This window comes from Thermobia domestica, chromosome 12, assembly GCF_964235325.1.
Source record: "Thermobia domestica chromosome 12, izTheDome1.hap1.1, whole genome shotgun sequence".
NCBI classification, from domain to species: Eukaryota; Metazoa; Arthropoda; class Insecta; order Zygentoma; family Lepismatidae; genus Thermobia; species Thermobia domestica.
The window spans coordinates 62,673,398-62,690,988 of record NC_137465.1 but is presented as its reverse complement, the minus strand read 5'-3'; the positions used below and the strand labels follow the sequence as shown (position 1 = coordinate 62,690,988).

Genomic DNA, 17,591 nt, shown 5'->3' with positions numbered 1-17,591 from the left:
TCCGAATAGATACTTTGTCATATCTTCATGATCAAGGCTGACTTTTTTCAGCCGAAACATTGAAAATAAAATAACACTAGTTTGCACATAGAAGATATAGTGAAATACAATTGTTTTAGTTTGTGTAAATTCTTAATTTATGTAGCCAAACAGAAAAAATAAACTAAATAGAATTATTTGGAAGAAATATATTATTAATATTGATTATAAGTATTGGAATCATAATTGTTCACATAGCACATGTAAATAAGTCGCAATTCTCTGTATAAATAATTTATAGAAACAATAAAGACTCGCCTTCTAAAAAGAAACATCCACCATATGTATATATTTGTTAATGAAAGAATTTGTCCGTATTTTTTCTTACTCGTTATTTTTTAGAAACGTTTGTTCATGAGCATTTTCACTCGTTTTAAAAATCTAATTTCAACTCTGCGAAGAGGTATATAATCAGAAGTTTTACTTAAATCATTGAAGTTTGAAAATGATTATAATTTATGGATACATATATACAGGATGTTTCAAAAAAACACCGACAATGTTTGGGAAGTGATTCCTGACTTCAAAATAAGACAAAGTATGTGCATTATCCAATTATACATGTTTCAGAATCCGACGTTACTTCCGCAAAAAAAAAAAAAAAAAAAAAAAAAAAAAAAAATTATAGAGGTAGTTGGTGAGTACTTCAAATTTTATATCCGTAGACAAACTCCCTCTATAAAAATCGTTGCATGGGTACCACAGGATTCTGAAACATGTATCTTTTGGATAGCGCACACATTAGTTCCTAAGGGAAATACTGACCCGCCTACGGTAGGCCCCATAGTGTTGGAGCTATGGACCTTTAAAGTTCAGTTTTTCATGTTTTCGGCAGCCTATAACTCCGAAATAACGGGTTTCTGCACCCAGGTTGGTCTATACTTTTTGTCTTATTTTGGTGTCATGAATCCCCTCTTAAACGTTGTCGATGTTGTTTTGAAACACCCTGTATATATTTGCGTATTTGACCTTTCATATATGTTATGTGAAGGCTGCAGAAGTACTGCATGATGATTGTGACATGGATACCTTACATATACCCTTCTAATAGGCCAATAGAAAACTTTTATTATTCAGTACTGATTATGCTTATTATTATTATTATTATTATTATTATTATTATTATTATTATTATTATTATTATTATTATTATTATTATTATTATTTTATTATTATTATTATTATTATTATTATTATTATTATTATTATTATTATTATTATTATTATTATTATTATTATTATTATTATTATTATTATTATTTTCCCATTTTCATCGTATTAGCATAACATATTGCAATGCGAATTGAAATTATTATATTTAATGCATGTGATGAAGAGTTTAAAATTCGTTCAGTTCAGATTCATATATTTTTATTCCAGATTCAGAAACGTAGTTTACACAGGAAGCTTAAGAAGCATAAACACGATGATGAGCAGATTATCCTAAAGATAAGTTTGGCTCAAACAAAACATCGGATGCGAATTATCAAACTACAGCCAGCAGTCAGTTACTTAAAGGTAAGAGTTTAGAAAACGAAAAATTACACAGACACACACAAAAAAACAAAGTTATGTGCAATGGACCCCAGGGTATGGATTCCATGTATTTTGGTACACAGAATCCAAATTTCGAAACCCTTCAGGACGATTGATCATGTCAATTTTGTTTTGCGATCGTTTTGGGGTTTCGAAATTTGGATTCTGTGCACCAAAATACATTGAATCTATACCCTGGGGTCCATTGCACAGAACTTTGTTTATTTGTATGGCTGTCTTACGTATATTCTTCCTATGCAATATCCTTAAAATTTTTCGTCCATAAAAAAAAAAAAAAGAAAAAAAGAAAAAAATGGCACGGTCGATTGTCTTGGGGTTTCGAAATTTGGATTCTGTGCACCAAAATACATTGAATCTATACCCTGGGGTCCATTGCACAGAACTTTGTTTATTTGTATGGCTGTCTTACGTGTATTCTTCCTATGCAATATCCCTAAAATTTTTCGTCCATAAAAAAAAAAGAAAAAAAAGAAAAAAAAGAAAAAAAGAAAAAATGGCACGGTCGATTGTCTTGGGGTTTCGAAATTTGGGTTCTGCGTAACAAAACACATCGAATCCATACCCTGGGGTCCGCTGCACATAACTTTAATTTTTATTTATTTATTTATTTATTTTATTTTATTATTTTTGTGTGTGTGTGGCTGTGTTATGTTTTTAAGATTTACTTCATACAACAATAATAATAATTTTCATTTAAAATAAGTATACGGCTACCGTGTCGCATACTACGGAATTTTATTACGTAAATTACAGAATTCTGTAAATATTCCTGATAGTCTATCAATATTGGTTTTGAATTATGTAATTCAACTCTAATAATGAGTAAATGTCAATACAGAGGTTTCCCAAAACTTCAGTAGAAACATTTACTGCTCTGATTCTCCAACATTAGTGTTCTTGAAAGCATATCACAAGCTCTTGAAAGTGAAGTTTAACTTGACATAGGAAAGCTTGAAACTTTGAAACTTTTAACATAGTTTGGCAGCTGTTAATAATTTAGGATAGAGTTATTTGTTTTCATGAACTAGAAGAATGGAATTAGAATTACATTTCTTTTAATTTAATTACGTACATAAAGTTTCTGTGTGTAATTATTGTTCGTTTCCACTTATCACTTTATCAATATTAGTTTATGAATATTTTTATTTCCATCTAATAATAATAATAATAATAATAATAATAATAATAATAATAATAATAATAATAATAATAATAATAATAATAATTGAAACTAATGGGAGGATTGTGTATGTATGTATGCATGTAATGTTTAGCCATCAATAACTTCAAAACTGCTAAATTATTTCCAATTGAAGTTTCAAGATTTGAAAGAATCCTCGTGGCTACGTCGTGGGCGTTCGCGTCTTCGGTACAAGAAATGCGGGTTCGATTCTTGCTGGGAGCTTACGTTGTCCGCAGTGATGTAATGCAATTTTTTTTAGGGTGGGTATACGCTTTATTCCTTGTTACACACACACATCAACATACATATATATAGGGTGTCTCATAATTACTATTATAGGGCGTGGGATTTGAAAGCAGATAGAGAAACATGCAAAAACAAGTTTATTATACCGAACACGAAAGCGGCATCCTTTCCGAGTTATGAGCGCGGGAAAGTGCTGAAAATTGAACTTTGAGCGTTAACACGTTCAGCCCAACATCTGATAGTAATGAAGAAGCTATACTTTTCCAAAATCACGACGTGAGCCACTGGTGGCGTATGCCATTCTTCCTACAGCATATTCATAATATCGTATTCAATATATACACTTAACACAGTGCAATAATATAGAAAGTCCGTAACACTGTTCTATTTTTCTAACTAAAAGCCCAAACAATTTATAACCGTGAATAAAGATCGTGTACTACCGGTGGTGCACGTCGGGAAGCGCAAAGACTAATAGTCGTAGAAGAAGCAGTAGGGTGAATTTCAGAAGAAACCTTAACCTGTATTTTCGAAAAATGTCACGTTCAAAATGTTCAGGAAATTACGCAAGATTTCATTAAACCTTGTCCCATTCAATACTCAATTATCTATTTTCCGAAAAACAAAATTTTTTTCAAAAAAACGAAAAACGAAATTTCCGAAAACCGAAAAACAGATTTTTCAAAAAAAAGGCCATACCCAGTGGCGTATTTACCATGTTGTTTCGCGGGGGCTTTGCTAACTTTTGGAGGGGGCTTTGCCTGAAAATGTGAAAATTCTGCAAGATATTTCATATACTTTACTATAGTATGATTTCGGGGGCGGGGCTTAAGCCCGGAAGCCCCACTCCTAAATACGCCACTGGCCATCCCTATTCTTGTGGTTGTTTGTCGGAGTTGATTCTCGCATAGTCGCTTGTGTTCCATTGTGCATGTTTTCCAAAATCTGCTGTTTGGAAGCCATCTAGAAATCTTCTCTTGTCCTTCTTGCTTTCAAAGATTATTTTCACTCCATTATTGGGGTTTAGGTGATTTGTAGTTACTTTTGTGTTGGGAAGTCGTTGCATAATCGCTTTTTTTCAGAGCCAGTGGTCCTGTCTTCTGTGGGTCTGCGTTAAAATGGCCACTGAATTGTTTTCTCTCTCTCTTTGTGACCAGTATTGTCTGTCGATCGTTGAGTTTTCTTCTGAATATTATTTCTGATGTGTAGTTATTTCAGTGGATAGCACTCCGTTTCTCTCTATAGCATGGTTTTCTTTTCCTTTCTGTCTGGCTTCTTCCTGTTAATCTTTACATCTATCTTTTTCCTAATTTTGTCTTGGTTATGCAATCTTCGTGAGTATGGCTTTATGGTCATATCTGTGTAGCAGCAGTTGTTCTCAGCCATTTTTTTGAGTATTTCTTTGTCTACTAGTAAGTGAGCAGTTACTTCGATCCCTTAGTGTAGGTGATTTGGCGGCATATAGACAGAGTTAAGTGATCCCGTAGCTGGAGAGAAGGTTGCTCCCTTTCAGGGGATTTGCGTCGACTTCTCTGGCGATAGCTGGAAAGGCCTCCATTGTTTTCCTCTATTCGTTGGTTGGTCTTCTACGTGTAACATCTCTTGTCTGTTTTTGCTTAGAAGGCTTCTATTCTTTGTGTGCCATGATCATTCCTGCATGGGCAAGCTCGGTCACTCAAGAGGAACAGGGGAGCTAATGGTTAAACTTCTCCGCTCGGTTTGCTTGACGTCAATACTGTCAGGAAGGGAAATCTCTTTTGTAAGGTGGCTCTAATAAGAGCCGGATGATACTACTCTTATAACAACGGCACGATCCCTTAACCTTGTCTTAGTCAATCGTTGCAGTCAATATTCTTTGCGATTTAAGGGTCTTAGGCGGACGCAGTGTGGTCACTTATCCTGCTGCCGCTTGTTTCCATAGACTGCAGCTTCACTCTCTCGGAGTGGAGCAATTGCACTATGGTGAAACCGGAGGTGCGGGCATGTATATATGGTGACTATTTATGGGCGGAGCTATGAATCGGGAGTTGTGTTTGGCTGAGGGATGCTAGCTCTTAATTGGCTATCATTGTGGCTACGAGATATTACTTCGTTGATTTTTGTTTGTTTGTTTCTGTAAAGGGCAGACCAGATAGAGCTGAGTTAAAACCAATTATCTTAGAACGTTCCTTTCATGTGAGATAGATACGGATTTCCTTCTGTAGTCTATTTATGGCGTTTTTTATGTTAGGACTCGGTAGTTTCTTATGCATTCGGTGATGTTATCTGTTTTCTTGGAATTTATGAATGACGAAATCTGGAAGACTTTCTTCTGTGGGGTTAATTTTTGATGTCGGGATGTGCTTCTGTGTGGCTTCTTGTAAGGCTTTAGTGTGGCACTGATTGGCGGCTTCCATGGATTCTGGAGTATTGGGTATTTGAAGATCTTGTATTTTGTTATCTATCGCCATCTGGTATTCAACCCAGTTCGTTTTGTGATACACGGGTATGGTGTTATTGTTTCTGCTTTTCATGTGTTTCTTATATATCGTGTATGTAACTATGGCATGGTCAAATCCTATTGCAAAGTCTATGGTATGGCACTTGGTAACTGGATGCATATGTCGCGAAGTGAGCATTTGGTGTCTTATTTCTTTTGGTCTTCTTGCTCTTCCCCATTGTCTTTATTGAGACTATTCCTTTCACGCGAGATAGCTATGGCTTTATTGTTCTGTCCCAAAAATTGCTGCATCGACTACTATGGTGGTATTTGTAAAATAAATTCTATGTTCTTTGCATCGTTGTTCTATTGTACGTTCAGTTTGTACTAAGTATAATCTGCCACATTCACATGATATACCCTATACATTAGGAGTGCGCAAGTGAAGGTCGTCTTTCAATGATTTGATCTGATGTTGGCCGGAGGTTTATGAATAACTCTTATATTGTCTGACAAGGCAACTATTCTGCTGAGTTTGCCGGAGGTGCGGCCTTTGGATAGGAATTGCATTTGATATTTCTTCATTGATTTTCAGTTCGGTTTCTCTCTGTAATAAGAAGAAATAAATCCACTTTATGATTGTAATCGGTAGATTGGCCAGCATGTGAATTAATCCATCATGCCACACGGTATCAAATGCACTGCTTAAGTCACATAAAAGGGCTCCTGGTTTATGTTTCCTTTTGATAGCAATTTGTGCTTGATTATACTGATAATGTGTTGCATGGTGTTGTGTATAGGTCTGAAGCCTGCTTGATTTTTGTTCGGTTGTCCACCACCCATCATATATTCATGTATTCATTTACCATAATTTTTTCCGTTACCATGGCGAATGTAGCTGTTAAAGTGATGTGTCTGTAACATTTCGATTGGTTGGAAAGTTTTCCAGGTTTGAGAAAGATAGTGGTGTGTGTCTGTTTCCAGGATGAAGGTATGTATCCTGTTCTCAGCCTTGCATTGTGGCGTTCTGTGAGTTTGTGGGTAAAATTCTCAAGCGATTTCTTTGTGTATGGTAGCAATCTTACCTTGGCCTGGGGCTGTGCATCTTTTCCTTCTGAGTAACTCACTTACTTCTCTGTGGGTTATCTCACTGAGCAGTATGTCATGCTCCCCTATGTGTATATCTGCTTTATCAGCTTCGATCACGTTGAACTGGTGGTGCGTTTTATTTTTTACTTTTTCGGTATGATTTGCTATTGTTCGTTGTTGTTTAGTACAATTTGCCGCATATTGGTTCCTCATTATGTCTTCAAAGAATTGCAATTGTAGTAGTCATTACTGTTTCTTTGCGTATGCTGACCGAAGTCTGACACTTGAAATCCATCAAAAGATAGTTTGTCCTTATTTTGGAAAATGATTTTAGCACCATTGTTGCGAGTTAGATTACAGATGGTAACCGTTACATTAAGTATCCAGCTTTTCTTCCAGTGTTAGGGAGAAGGTTGTATTGTGTGTGATAGTATGTATAAGCAACTCCTTGGTATATCATCGCTAGGTATCCAGAGTCGTGATGTGTGTGAGTGTGTTTTAATGTGCAATACAGATGAATCGTCCCGTTGGGATAAGTTTATCCTACTTGCACTCCCACTGTCTGCAATGCCTGTACATACATGAGTGCCTACTCTCTGGTCGGTCACTTATGAAGACAGGAGTGCAAATAGTTTAAACTCTTACTTTCAGTTTGTCAAATGTCAACACTGTCGGGGAGGGAAGAAATACGTTAGCACTTGGCGCTAAGATGAGCCGGATAAGTACTGTTCTTAGAAGAACAGAACGATCCCTTGTTCGAGTTTAAGTCTGATCTTAATAAAGACCGGCAAAGCCTGTAGTTTCAGTCATATAACCTAACGGAACGTTGGGAACTAACACTGGCTCTTGGCTTTAAAAAGACCCGGATAAGTACTCTTCTTACAAGAACAGAACGATCTTTTGTTCGATTACAAGTCTGATCTTAATAAAGAAGAGCTAAACTTGGAGTCTTAGTCATAACATAATCGAACGATCCTTGGATCTTGGCTCTGAAAAGAGCCGGATAAGTACTGTTCTTAGAACAACAGAACGACCCTTGTCAAACGTCAGCACCGTCGGGAGAGGGGAAATACGTTAGCTCTTTTCTTTAAAAATAGCCGAATAAGTACTGTTCGTAGAAGAACAGAGCGATCCTTTGTTCGAGTGTAAGTTTGATCTCAATGAAAACCAGCAAAACATGTAGTCTCAGTTGCATAACCGAACGCTGGTAATTAACACCGGTACTTGGTTCTAAAAAGAGCCGGATAAGAAGTGTTCTTTGGTGAACCTTACGATACTTGTGAAACGACAGCACCGTCGGGAGGGACGAAATGCATTAGCTCTTTTTTTGTCAAAATACGGCCGGATAAGTACTGTTCTTAGAAGAACAGGACGATCCTTTGTTCGAATCTTAGTCTGATCTTAATTAAAACCGACAAAGCATGTGGTTTTAGTCATATAACCTAACCGAACGTCGGGAATTAACGCTGGTTCTTGGCTCTAAAAAGAGCCGGATAAGTAGTGTTCTTAGAAGAACAGAACGATCCTTTGTTCGAGTGTAAGTCTGATCTCAATGAAAACCAGCAAAGCATAGTCTTAGTCATATAGCCGAATGTTAGTAATTAACACCAATACTTGGCTCTAAAAAGAGCCGGATAAGAAGTGTTCTTAGGTGAACCTTACGATCCTTGTCAAACGACAGCACCGTCGGGAGGAATTATATACATTAGCTCTTTTCTCTTATTAAAGTAGCCGGATAAGTACTGTTCTTAGAAGAACAGAACGATCCTTTGTTCGAGTGTAAGTTTGGTCTTAATAAAGCAGAGCAAAACTTGCAGTCTTAGTCATAATATAATCGGACGATCCCTGGTTTTTGGCTCTGAAAAGAGCCGGATAAGTTCTGCCCTTAGAAGAACAGAACGATCCTTGTCAAACGTCACCACCGTCGGGAGAGAGGAAATACGTTAGCTCTTTTCTTTAAAAATAGCCGGAGAAGTACTGTTCTTAGAAGAACAGAACGATCCTTTGTTCGAGTGTAAGTCTGATCTCAATGAAAACCAGCAAAGCATAGTCTTAGTCATATAGCCGAATGTTAGTAATTAACACCAATACTTGGCTCTAAAAAGAGCCGGATAAGAAGTGTTCTTAGGTGAACCTTACGATCCTTGTCAAACGACAGCACCGTCGGGAGGAATTATATATATTAGCTCTTTTCTCTTATTAAAGTAGCCGGATAAGTAGTGTTCTTAGAAGAACAGAACGATCCTTTGTTCGAGTGTAAGTTTGGTCTTAATAAAGAAGAGCAAAACTTGCAGTCTTAGTCATAATATAATCGGACGATCCCTGGTTTTTTGGCTCTGAAAAGAGTCGGATAAGTTCTGCCCTTACAAGACCAGAACGATCCTTGTCAAACGTCACCACCGTCGGGAGAGAGGAAATACGTTAGCTCTTTTCTTTAAAAATAGCCGGAGAAGTACTGTTCTTAGAAGAACAGAACGATCCTTTGTTCAAGTGTAAGTCTGATCTCAATGAAAACCAGCAAAGCATAGTCTTAGTCATATAACCAAATGTTGGTAATTAACACCAATACTTGGCTCTAAAAAGAGCCGGATAAGTACTGTTCTCAGAATAACAGAACGATCCTTGTTAAGCGACAGCACCGTCGGGGTAAAGGAAATATGTTAGCTCTTTTGTTTAAAAATAGCTGGATAAGTACTGTTCTTAGAATAACAGGACGATCCTTTGTTCGAATGGTAGTGTGATCTTAATTAAGACCGGCAAAGGCTGTAGTCTTAGTCATATAACCTAGCCGAACGGTGGTAACACTGGTTCTTGGCTCTGAAAAGAGCCGAATAAGTACTGTTCGCAAAAGTAGCCTTACACATATGAACTGATCATTGGAAATTCACGTTGGTTAATAGTAGCTTAACCGGACGTTGGTAGTTGGCGCTGTACTTAGCGCGAATTATCTGTCCACTGTCTGTTCCAAAAACTGATTTTGGTCCTGTGCACTGTTGTTCAAGATTCGCACCGACTGTGCTTCTCTTAATTCGTGGAGAGTTGCATGTTGGCAGTATATATGGTGACTATTTAGGGGCGGAGCTATGAATGGCGGCTTATGATTAGCTTAGGAAAATGCTGACTTTTGTTTGGCTGATGGGTGCTGGCTCCTGATTGGCTATTGTTGTGGCTAAGAGAAGTGGCTTTGTCGAACGTCGTTTTTGTTCCTGAAAAGGGCCGACCAGATAGGGATGAGTTCAAACCCATTGTCTGTATTGAGTATGTTCCTTTCACGTATGCCAGCTATGGCTTTCTTTATTACTCTGTCCCAAAAAATGGTGCATTCGACTACTATGGTGTATTTGTAAAATCAATTCTGTGTTCTTTGCATCGTTGTTCTACTCTACGCCCAGTTTGTCCTAAGTACGATCTGCCACATTCACATGGTATACGATATACATCAAGAGTGCGCAAGTGAAGGTCGTGTTTCACTGATTTGAGTATTGATCTGATGTTGGCTTGAGATTTATGAATAACTCTTACTATGTCTGACAAGGCAAGTATTCTGCTCAGTTTACCAGTGTTGCGGCTAATGAAAGGCAATACGGTAGTAGAGAAAAAAAATCCTCACTCTTAACTTTTTTGATCACTTTGTGTTGAGAAGTAACATCCCTTGTCGTGGCCATGTTAATATATGTAAGACTGTAACCATTCTCTTGTAGCGTCGAACGAAGATGGATGAATTGCTCTTGTAAACTTTCGTGGTCATTTACGGAGACTGCTCTGTAGATCTAGGTGTTTAGCACTGTAGGTCTTGTGACTTGTGATTGGAAGGTGATTCCGTTGAGATAAAGATCCGGATGTCTCGGCTTCATATGTACGTTATATGAAATAAGTAAATAAATATGCTTACGTCTTTCTCTGAAGTAGTAGCTAGCAAATTAACATGTTCTTTGGGTTTTTCTTGGCTATTTCTCGGTGTCTTCGCTTTTACATTTTCATCAACGGAATTTGCAAATGTATTGTCTCCTTTTTCTTTCTTGAGCAATTTTCTAGCACCTTCTTGGACATCTTGCAAATTGCGAAGCAACTCTTAATTCGTCAACCCACAAAGAAAGTTTAAACATTACTAAGTGAATATTTTCGAAGTGACAGCTGTACTAAAATGATCAAAGATTGCTGTGACATGCTCATACGCTACAAGTCTTTCCTGACTTTTGTTTTCTACTCCCTCTTGTTAACAAATTTTCTTCAAATATTTTTATTTGACTGAAGCCGAAACAACAAGAAAAATGTTTATTTTTACCCAGTAGGTTGCGGGAAAACTACTACTACAGTACTAGCTGCCGAATATTTAAAGAAATAAATTTTCCACTTTCTTTGATGTCAATTGCGGCTACAAATGAACAGAAGTAATCCAAGGTTTACTGTTGTAGTTGATGGTATTGCTAAAGACAGCGAACGCTTCAAACTAGACCGAGGATAGGTCACATTTTTTGTTATTTTGTGGAGGCCAACGATTTCTTGGCGCAAATATATTCATTTAATTTCCTCTTAACCCTTGAACTAAAGTAAAGTTCACATTTTTTCAGAACCTCCTTCGGTGAATAGAGAGGAGCTAATTTCATCTCATATTGCTTCGCTCAGATTGTATCCTATTTTCAGACTTTAATTTGGGTCAAAAAGGGCTTGAAAATTGTGATCATTCCTATGTCAAAACAGAAAAATTTCAATATTACTAGATGGATATAGGTCCTACTCCTCATCCTCAACTCTATCTCCCACTGATCTTTAAAAACAAAAGAGTTTCTAAGAGTTTCCAAGAAAAAAAAAAAAAAACATTTGGAAACAGCTTGGCTTTATACAGTATAATAATAGCAGAAGTCAGCTTTTAGAAGGTAGGGCAACATATCTGACACCATGAGGAAAACACACTGCAGGTTCAGAATGCTGTTTTCCATTATGGAAGGGATTCTCTGGAAACTCGATTCCCACATCCCGAAAACGCAAACATTTTAAAAGAATTAAGATATCATTCGCGACAACAACCGGACGAGCAGCTGTTTAGCGAGATTTTTTGTTTTGAAATACAGTACTTGAAAATCAATTGTTTGTTCCAATGAAGTGAGTATACTATGAATCAAATGTAGCGTATACCCGCGTATACCCTCCATTACATCCCTGGTTGTCCGTGATAAACGTCAGAATAAGTAATTATGTTAGAAGCCAGGAACTATATCTCGTAGGAATAAGGGAAAAAGTCAAATACCACTTTCTTTACATATAATTGTATCAGTAATGGCTTACTCCTTTCGTTCTTAACTAAATAGAACTATACAATGCCTTTAATGTGTATATATATTATTGAGCAATAACTATTAATTTTAAACGATAACTGTTTGGTAGTTACTCTTTCTGAGCCATCGCGGCCCCAGTAGTAGTAGTAGTAGTAGTAGTAGTAGTAGTAGTAGTAGTAGTAGTAGTAGTAGTAGTAGTAGTAGTAGTAGTAGTAGTAGTAGTAGTAGTAGTAGTAGTAGTAGTAGTAGTAGTAGTAATAGTACCGTAGTATTGTGTTTTATTGTGATATGCAATGAATATACTAACGAGTGATTAATTAAAAAGCATGAAATGGAAATACGTATAAAATATAACTTGGACAATGAAACGTTTAACACTATTATTTATTAAAAGTGATTTGCTTTAGTCAAATTTTAATTTTCAATTAAGACAAAGCAATCCCAAAAGTGTTCTCAGTTTTCAAGAGGGCAATTTCATCTCTAACATCTTGAAGTTCCTGCTGCAATACGCGACCAAACCTATTCAATCAATTCTGTACTAATTTGGAAAGACTCCAAATCAATAGATAGTTGGTCACTGTCACTGCTTGATTGATTTGCCCTTCTCTGCTTATTATTACGGTTGTCAGGTGAACTAGAGTAGGATCTAAAATAGCGAGGAGTTCGTCAGTGGCTGTTACGGCGAGTGCATCGTGTTTTGTGTGCTCTGTGAGGACGAGAGTTGAGTGAGCCTTTCTATACATATACACTACACTTACACTCTTTTTTCCCTTTACACGTTCATACATTCCCTTCTTTTTTAACACTTTTTTCCATTCATTTTACACTCCCACTTTTCTCTACCTTTTGCCCTGTCCATCTTGGCCTTCAGCCCTCTTTAACTGTTCGAACTTCTCTCCCGATTTTGACCTTTACCCTATTGTGTCATACTTCTCTCCTGATTTGACTTTTTCTTGATTGTGACATTACTTTTTTTCATGTATTTTTTAATTTATCATACTTATTACTTTGTACATGTCATATACCTTTGTACTAATCTTATTACTTTTTATCAGTTTTCCACTAATAAAATCATTACCTTTTACACGTTTAATTACCTTTGTAAATTGCCGATAAGTCTTTTTCAAGACAGTGGCAACTTTCTTTTGCGCCATTTATGTGACGCTTCTCAAACAAACAGGTGAACTACCAAATGTTGGATTACTAACAACTCTGAAAGTAAGCAAGCCAGTAGCGTTTGATTTAATTATGCAAGTATCGCATTTATAGCCACTAATTTGGGAAGCGTTTGCAGCTTTATTTAATTTTCCAACATGTAAGATGGCTCTTACTCAAACATACGATACATTTTATTGTTTTTTGTTTCCAGTAAACCGGTTGGTTACATTTGGGGCAATTATCCGATACAGGTGTCATTTATATCCAAAAAATTAAAATATATCGCAGAATATAATATAAAACAGAAGAAAGATATACACTTTTATTAGCCAATAGGGTGAAGTGAAGCAAAAATAATGATAATAATAAAATACTTTTCTATGTGTCTTCTCTGTGTACCATGTATTAAGAATTTTCTACGGTTATTGCGGGTTGTTTAATATTTAGTATTTAGCAAATCACATATGAAACGTTAGATGCAAATATTTGAGTGAAATGTATAAGGTTGTGTTTTCAAATGCAATTTTAAAATATACAGAATTGTAGGTATGGAGTAGTCTTTAAACTTGTATAACAGCGAAGTCATGAGTGTTAACATTTCCAGTTAAAGAGAAATCAGAGAAACTTTCGGGCCTGTGTCAGAAATGTACTCCTCATAGGATTTAACGCTGTCCACATGCGCCCAGAAAGTACACGCACTAGCTAGAAAATTATAAACAGTATATTTATTAAGCTGCTTTAATGTGATGATAACATTTTTAATACTATTATGCTTTCTGTTTACTCATCAGTCATTCATAAAAATACAAATTTATTTATGTATCAAATTTCAGTATATTATTATTAAAAAGAATTAACTTACATGTGAATGTGTAATTAATTTGATTCCTTACTTTCATATTTCAGAATAATATTCAATATGTAATAACGCGAGGTAATGAAGGAGGCCAATTTGAAATGGTAAAGAAGCATGGGATATGGGCATTGCATTTCCGAAGGAAGCTCAAAAGACCAGGAACATTTGATTTAGAAATTGAAGGACATTCATTGAGAACAGTGGAAAATGATGTTTGGGAAGAACCACTGTTACTTCAAGTGAGGCTTGTAGTTACGCACTAGATTCTGTTAGTGCATTTTTTTTTAAAAGACAGACATTTTAAATCTATTTGCAAGAATGAAGAATTTGTTTTTTTAAGAAGTTTTATTAACATGTGCGGATAATGTTGAGCTTGTGAAGCACAGTTGTTCTTCTAAAACAAAATGTTTTCATGAGCAGCTTGTCATGAGAGTAAATATGTTTCTGTGGCGTTGTGGAAGTGACAAATAGTCACTTTACACTATAAACGACTCAAAAATAAAAAGATATATATGAAAAGAGAAATATGTGCTTCTTGCAACGTGGTCCATGGACAAATGCACTGAATGAGAATTTTATTTACAAAGTAGTAAGTGCACTACAGTTTTCTTTAATAAAATACACTGCCATATTATACATATGTGTATACATAAATATGCAGATATTTAATTCTGGCGCTTGTTTTGTGTAGGTTGATTTTAATGTGTTCATTTTGCCTAAAGGCTGTGCAATATAGTGCTTTGTAGTAATAGTATTTGATTAATATTTTAAGCTCATTTAAAGCAGAGTTTCGTCTCTGTGTTGTCTAATTTTTATTTCGTTAAGTGATTGTACAATATATTTCAAGAATAACGAAGAGAAGATATCTCAATAATTTGTGTAGAATACTATTTAAATAAATTTAGATTAATCTGTACCAAAAGAAACTTGAAAAATTTTTAAAAATGGAGAAGATGAAAGTTTCTTCTTTTTGTATTGAAATTCAAAAGAATCTTTTCAATACACAAGAATAATACGCAATGTTATGTTTAAGAAATTTCAATTTGTTCTAACTTTCAAACAGTCTTTTTCTTTTAAAAATTATGTTTGTCACAAAACCAGACACAAATAATTGCTGATCACTGCCAATGCCAACAACTAGATATATCTGTTGAACTGTGTTTCGTGTGAATGATTACCTACCAGCAATGATGGTTTACATGGAAATAGAAATACTTGTCTAAAGATATTTTGAATGTTTTGTGTACACGTCTCTTATAATAAATGAACAAAATTTAGTAATTACCTTCAACTTAGGTTGCGAAATATTTACAAGAACAATATTTTCACTTTTTGTTGTATAACTCTTTCAGTCTCTATATCAGTTCCAATTGATATGTAGTTTATTGTACTGTCTTTTAATACTTACAAGAAAATGGTTTAGTTGAGAACATTTGGTATTATAGATGGACAATGGATGGTACTATTAACAGGATAACTTGCCATCTGAAATTTCCTTATTGATTCTCAGACACAGAAACATTTCTTTCAACGATTAAAAAAATCAAGTCTGAAAGGGTTAATCTATTCCTTAAATATCTTATCTTTTAAAGGTTATATTTGTTTGTGCTAAAATGTTAACTGTTACATAATACAGAATATTTCAATGTGATTTGTTGTGGCTTCAAATTGCCGTTTGAGAGTACTCGCATGTAAATAAATCGAAATATTTCGTAATACTCTGAAATATTCTTTACAATAATCAATTTCAGTAAATTTAATTAGAAAAAAATATTTGATATCTTTTAAATTAGAGAAACATTTAAGATCAAAGTTCTGTATGAATACTGTATCTACACTAGAAGAGAAAAGCAAAGTTAAAAATTTGGTTTACGAAAGTCTTTCAATTATCTTGTATAGATACTCGAAACAGAAAGCAATTTTTATATTTTTATTAGTATATACTTTTAAAAATTCTTTTTAATTTTTTCTCAGCCCTAGGAAATATGTGTTCCACTATCACAGTACTGAACAGTGTTACCAAGATGGCGATCGCGAAATGATTTCGCAGCAAGCGGTTACTTTTGCGAACATATTTAAGATCGCCGCACTTTTCGATCAAAAGAGAACAAAAGCGTTAATTTTTAGTACCTATTTATGAACGACATCAACAGTTTACTACCTTCTTAAGAGGATGTTTCATTTTTCTGTTGCTATCCGAACTTGCATTCTTAATTCGATAATTTACAAGTCGATTTATTCTAATCGACTTTTCCCTAGTAAGTAGCGCCGAAGTCCGAAACATTTTGACATTACTATTTTACTTCACGCTAAACGTATTGTTATCATGCGTATTACTACAAAGTTTATAAATACTGAATTATTTCATTAATTTCGATTATTTAGATTTTAAAATTCTACTGCTCTTCATAAGTAGACCTGCACATTCATACAGAACTCTTATGTTTTGTAAAACTTAAAATATTGCGTAGGTCTTGTATTTGGTGAGTTGAAGGTAATAAGATATTATAAGATTCTTTTAAAGAAAGGATTTACCGTTGAAAAAGTATTTCCAATTGTTGCTTTCTATATATGAAAATTAATAACATTCGTAACGATAACATAGAAATGTAAATAACAACAAAAAATTTAATACTTAGTTTAATTGTAAACAAATCGACTAATATCTGATTACGAAACATTAAAAAATAGATTTTTGAATTCTTTTAGTTTCTTCAATAATGTGCCATACAAGAAAAACGCAATTGATTTTATTATCATGAAATGCTTCTGTTAAAAACATAGTAACTTTTGTTTGTATTATGTGTATATAATGCATACTAGTTCAGAGTTGATTTATCTTGCATTGAAGCTAACAAGAAAACTTTTCATATTTATATTTGGTTCGTGTTGTTTACTTAAAAAGAATAACAAACCTCTTGTCTTATGTATCACGTCATTATTAAAAATGAGTAGAAGAAAATAAAAGCTGAAAATTGGTGCTGATTATTTTTTAAAATATGGTACTTAAAAACAGTGTAAATTGTTAAACAATATTACATGTATTTTGAAAGTATGATTTGTGTTAATTTTCTTTTTTCAAACCAGGCATTAGCACAGTAAGTACAAATGTATAAAATAGATTCGGGGGCGTATTTAACCTATGAATTGCTAGGAACAATAGCATGAGAGCTCGCAGGGAACCAGTTGCTTCCCCTGAGATTTACGTTTTGTTGTTGTTTTGTATTTATAAAGCCAGTGATTTTGAGAGCAAACTTAACAACTGCTATTTAATATCTATTTTGAATTTAGGAACAAATCTTTTTATAATTTGATAAACGTAAATAGTCTTAAAAAAAAGAGTGCAGGATGTAAGTCGAAACAAGAAAAAGAAAAAAAAATCCCTTCTGCCAATTTCTTCAAATTCGATGGCTATATACGAGAACAATGCTGAATTCATGCTTTTCTTTAAGGAAGCTTTTGAATCTGCAGAGGCCGTTTAAAAATCAAAACGTACTCTAAGTGGAGGCTCAGGTATAGTAGTTTTCTATAACGTTCTCTGTTCCATCTGTTCTCTAAAATCTCTGTTCCATCATTATCAATTTCAAAGTTATTTTTATGAGAAATTTTATCTGAAGGGATGAATTTGATTTTCTAAACTGAAGAGGAACTTATTAATAATGATAATTTAGGTTGTATAGTTGTCATCAGTAATGAGTATACATATTTGACATTTTCTTCTGTCAATGATCTCCAAATAAATGTACTGTTTTTGGTAATCTACAGGGA

The 17,591-nt window shown here is 34.7% G+C and overlaps 1 protein-coding gene across 1 annotated transcript in view; it reads left to right on the top strand.

Moving 5' to 3' along the window:
- Positions 1 to 16,878, top strand: part of LOC145666486 (fibrillin-2-like) — a gene marked incomplete in the record, with an annotated part of 450,634 nt that extends 433,756 nt beyond the window's left edge. Inside the window, 2 exon segments of the mRNA XM_081733749.1 lie at positions 1,420 to 1,557; positions 13,874 to 16,878. Coding sequence (XP_081589875.1) covers positions 1,420 to 1,557; positions 13,874 to 14,086 — 351 coding nt within the window.
- Positions 16,879 to 17,591: the final 713 nt, after the last annotated feature.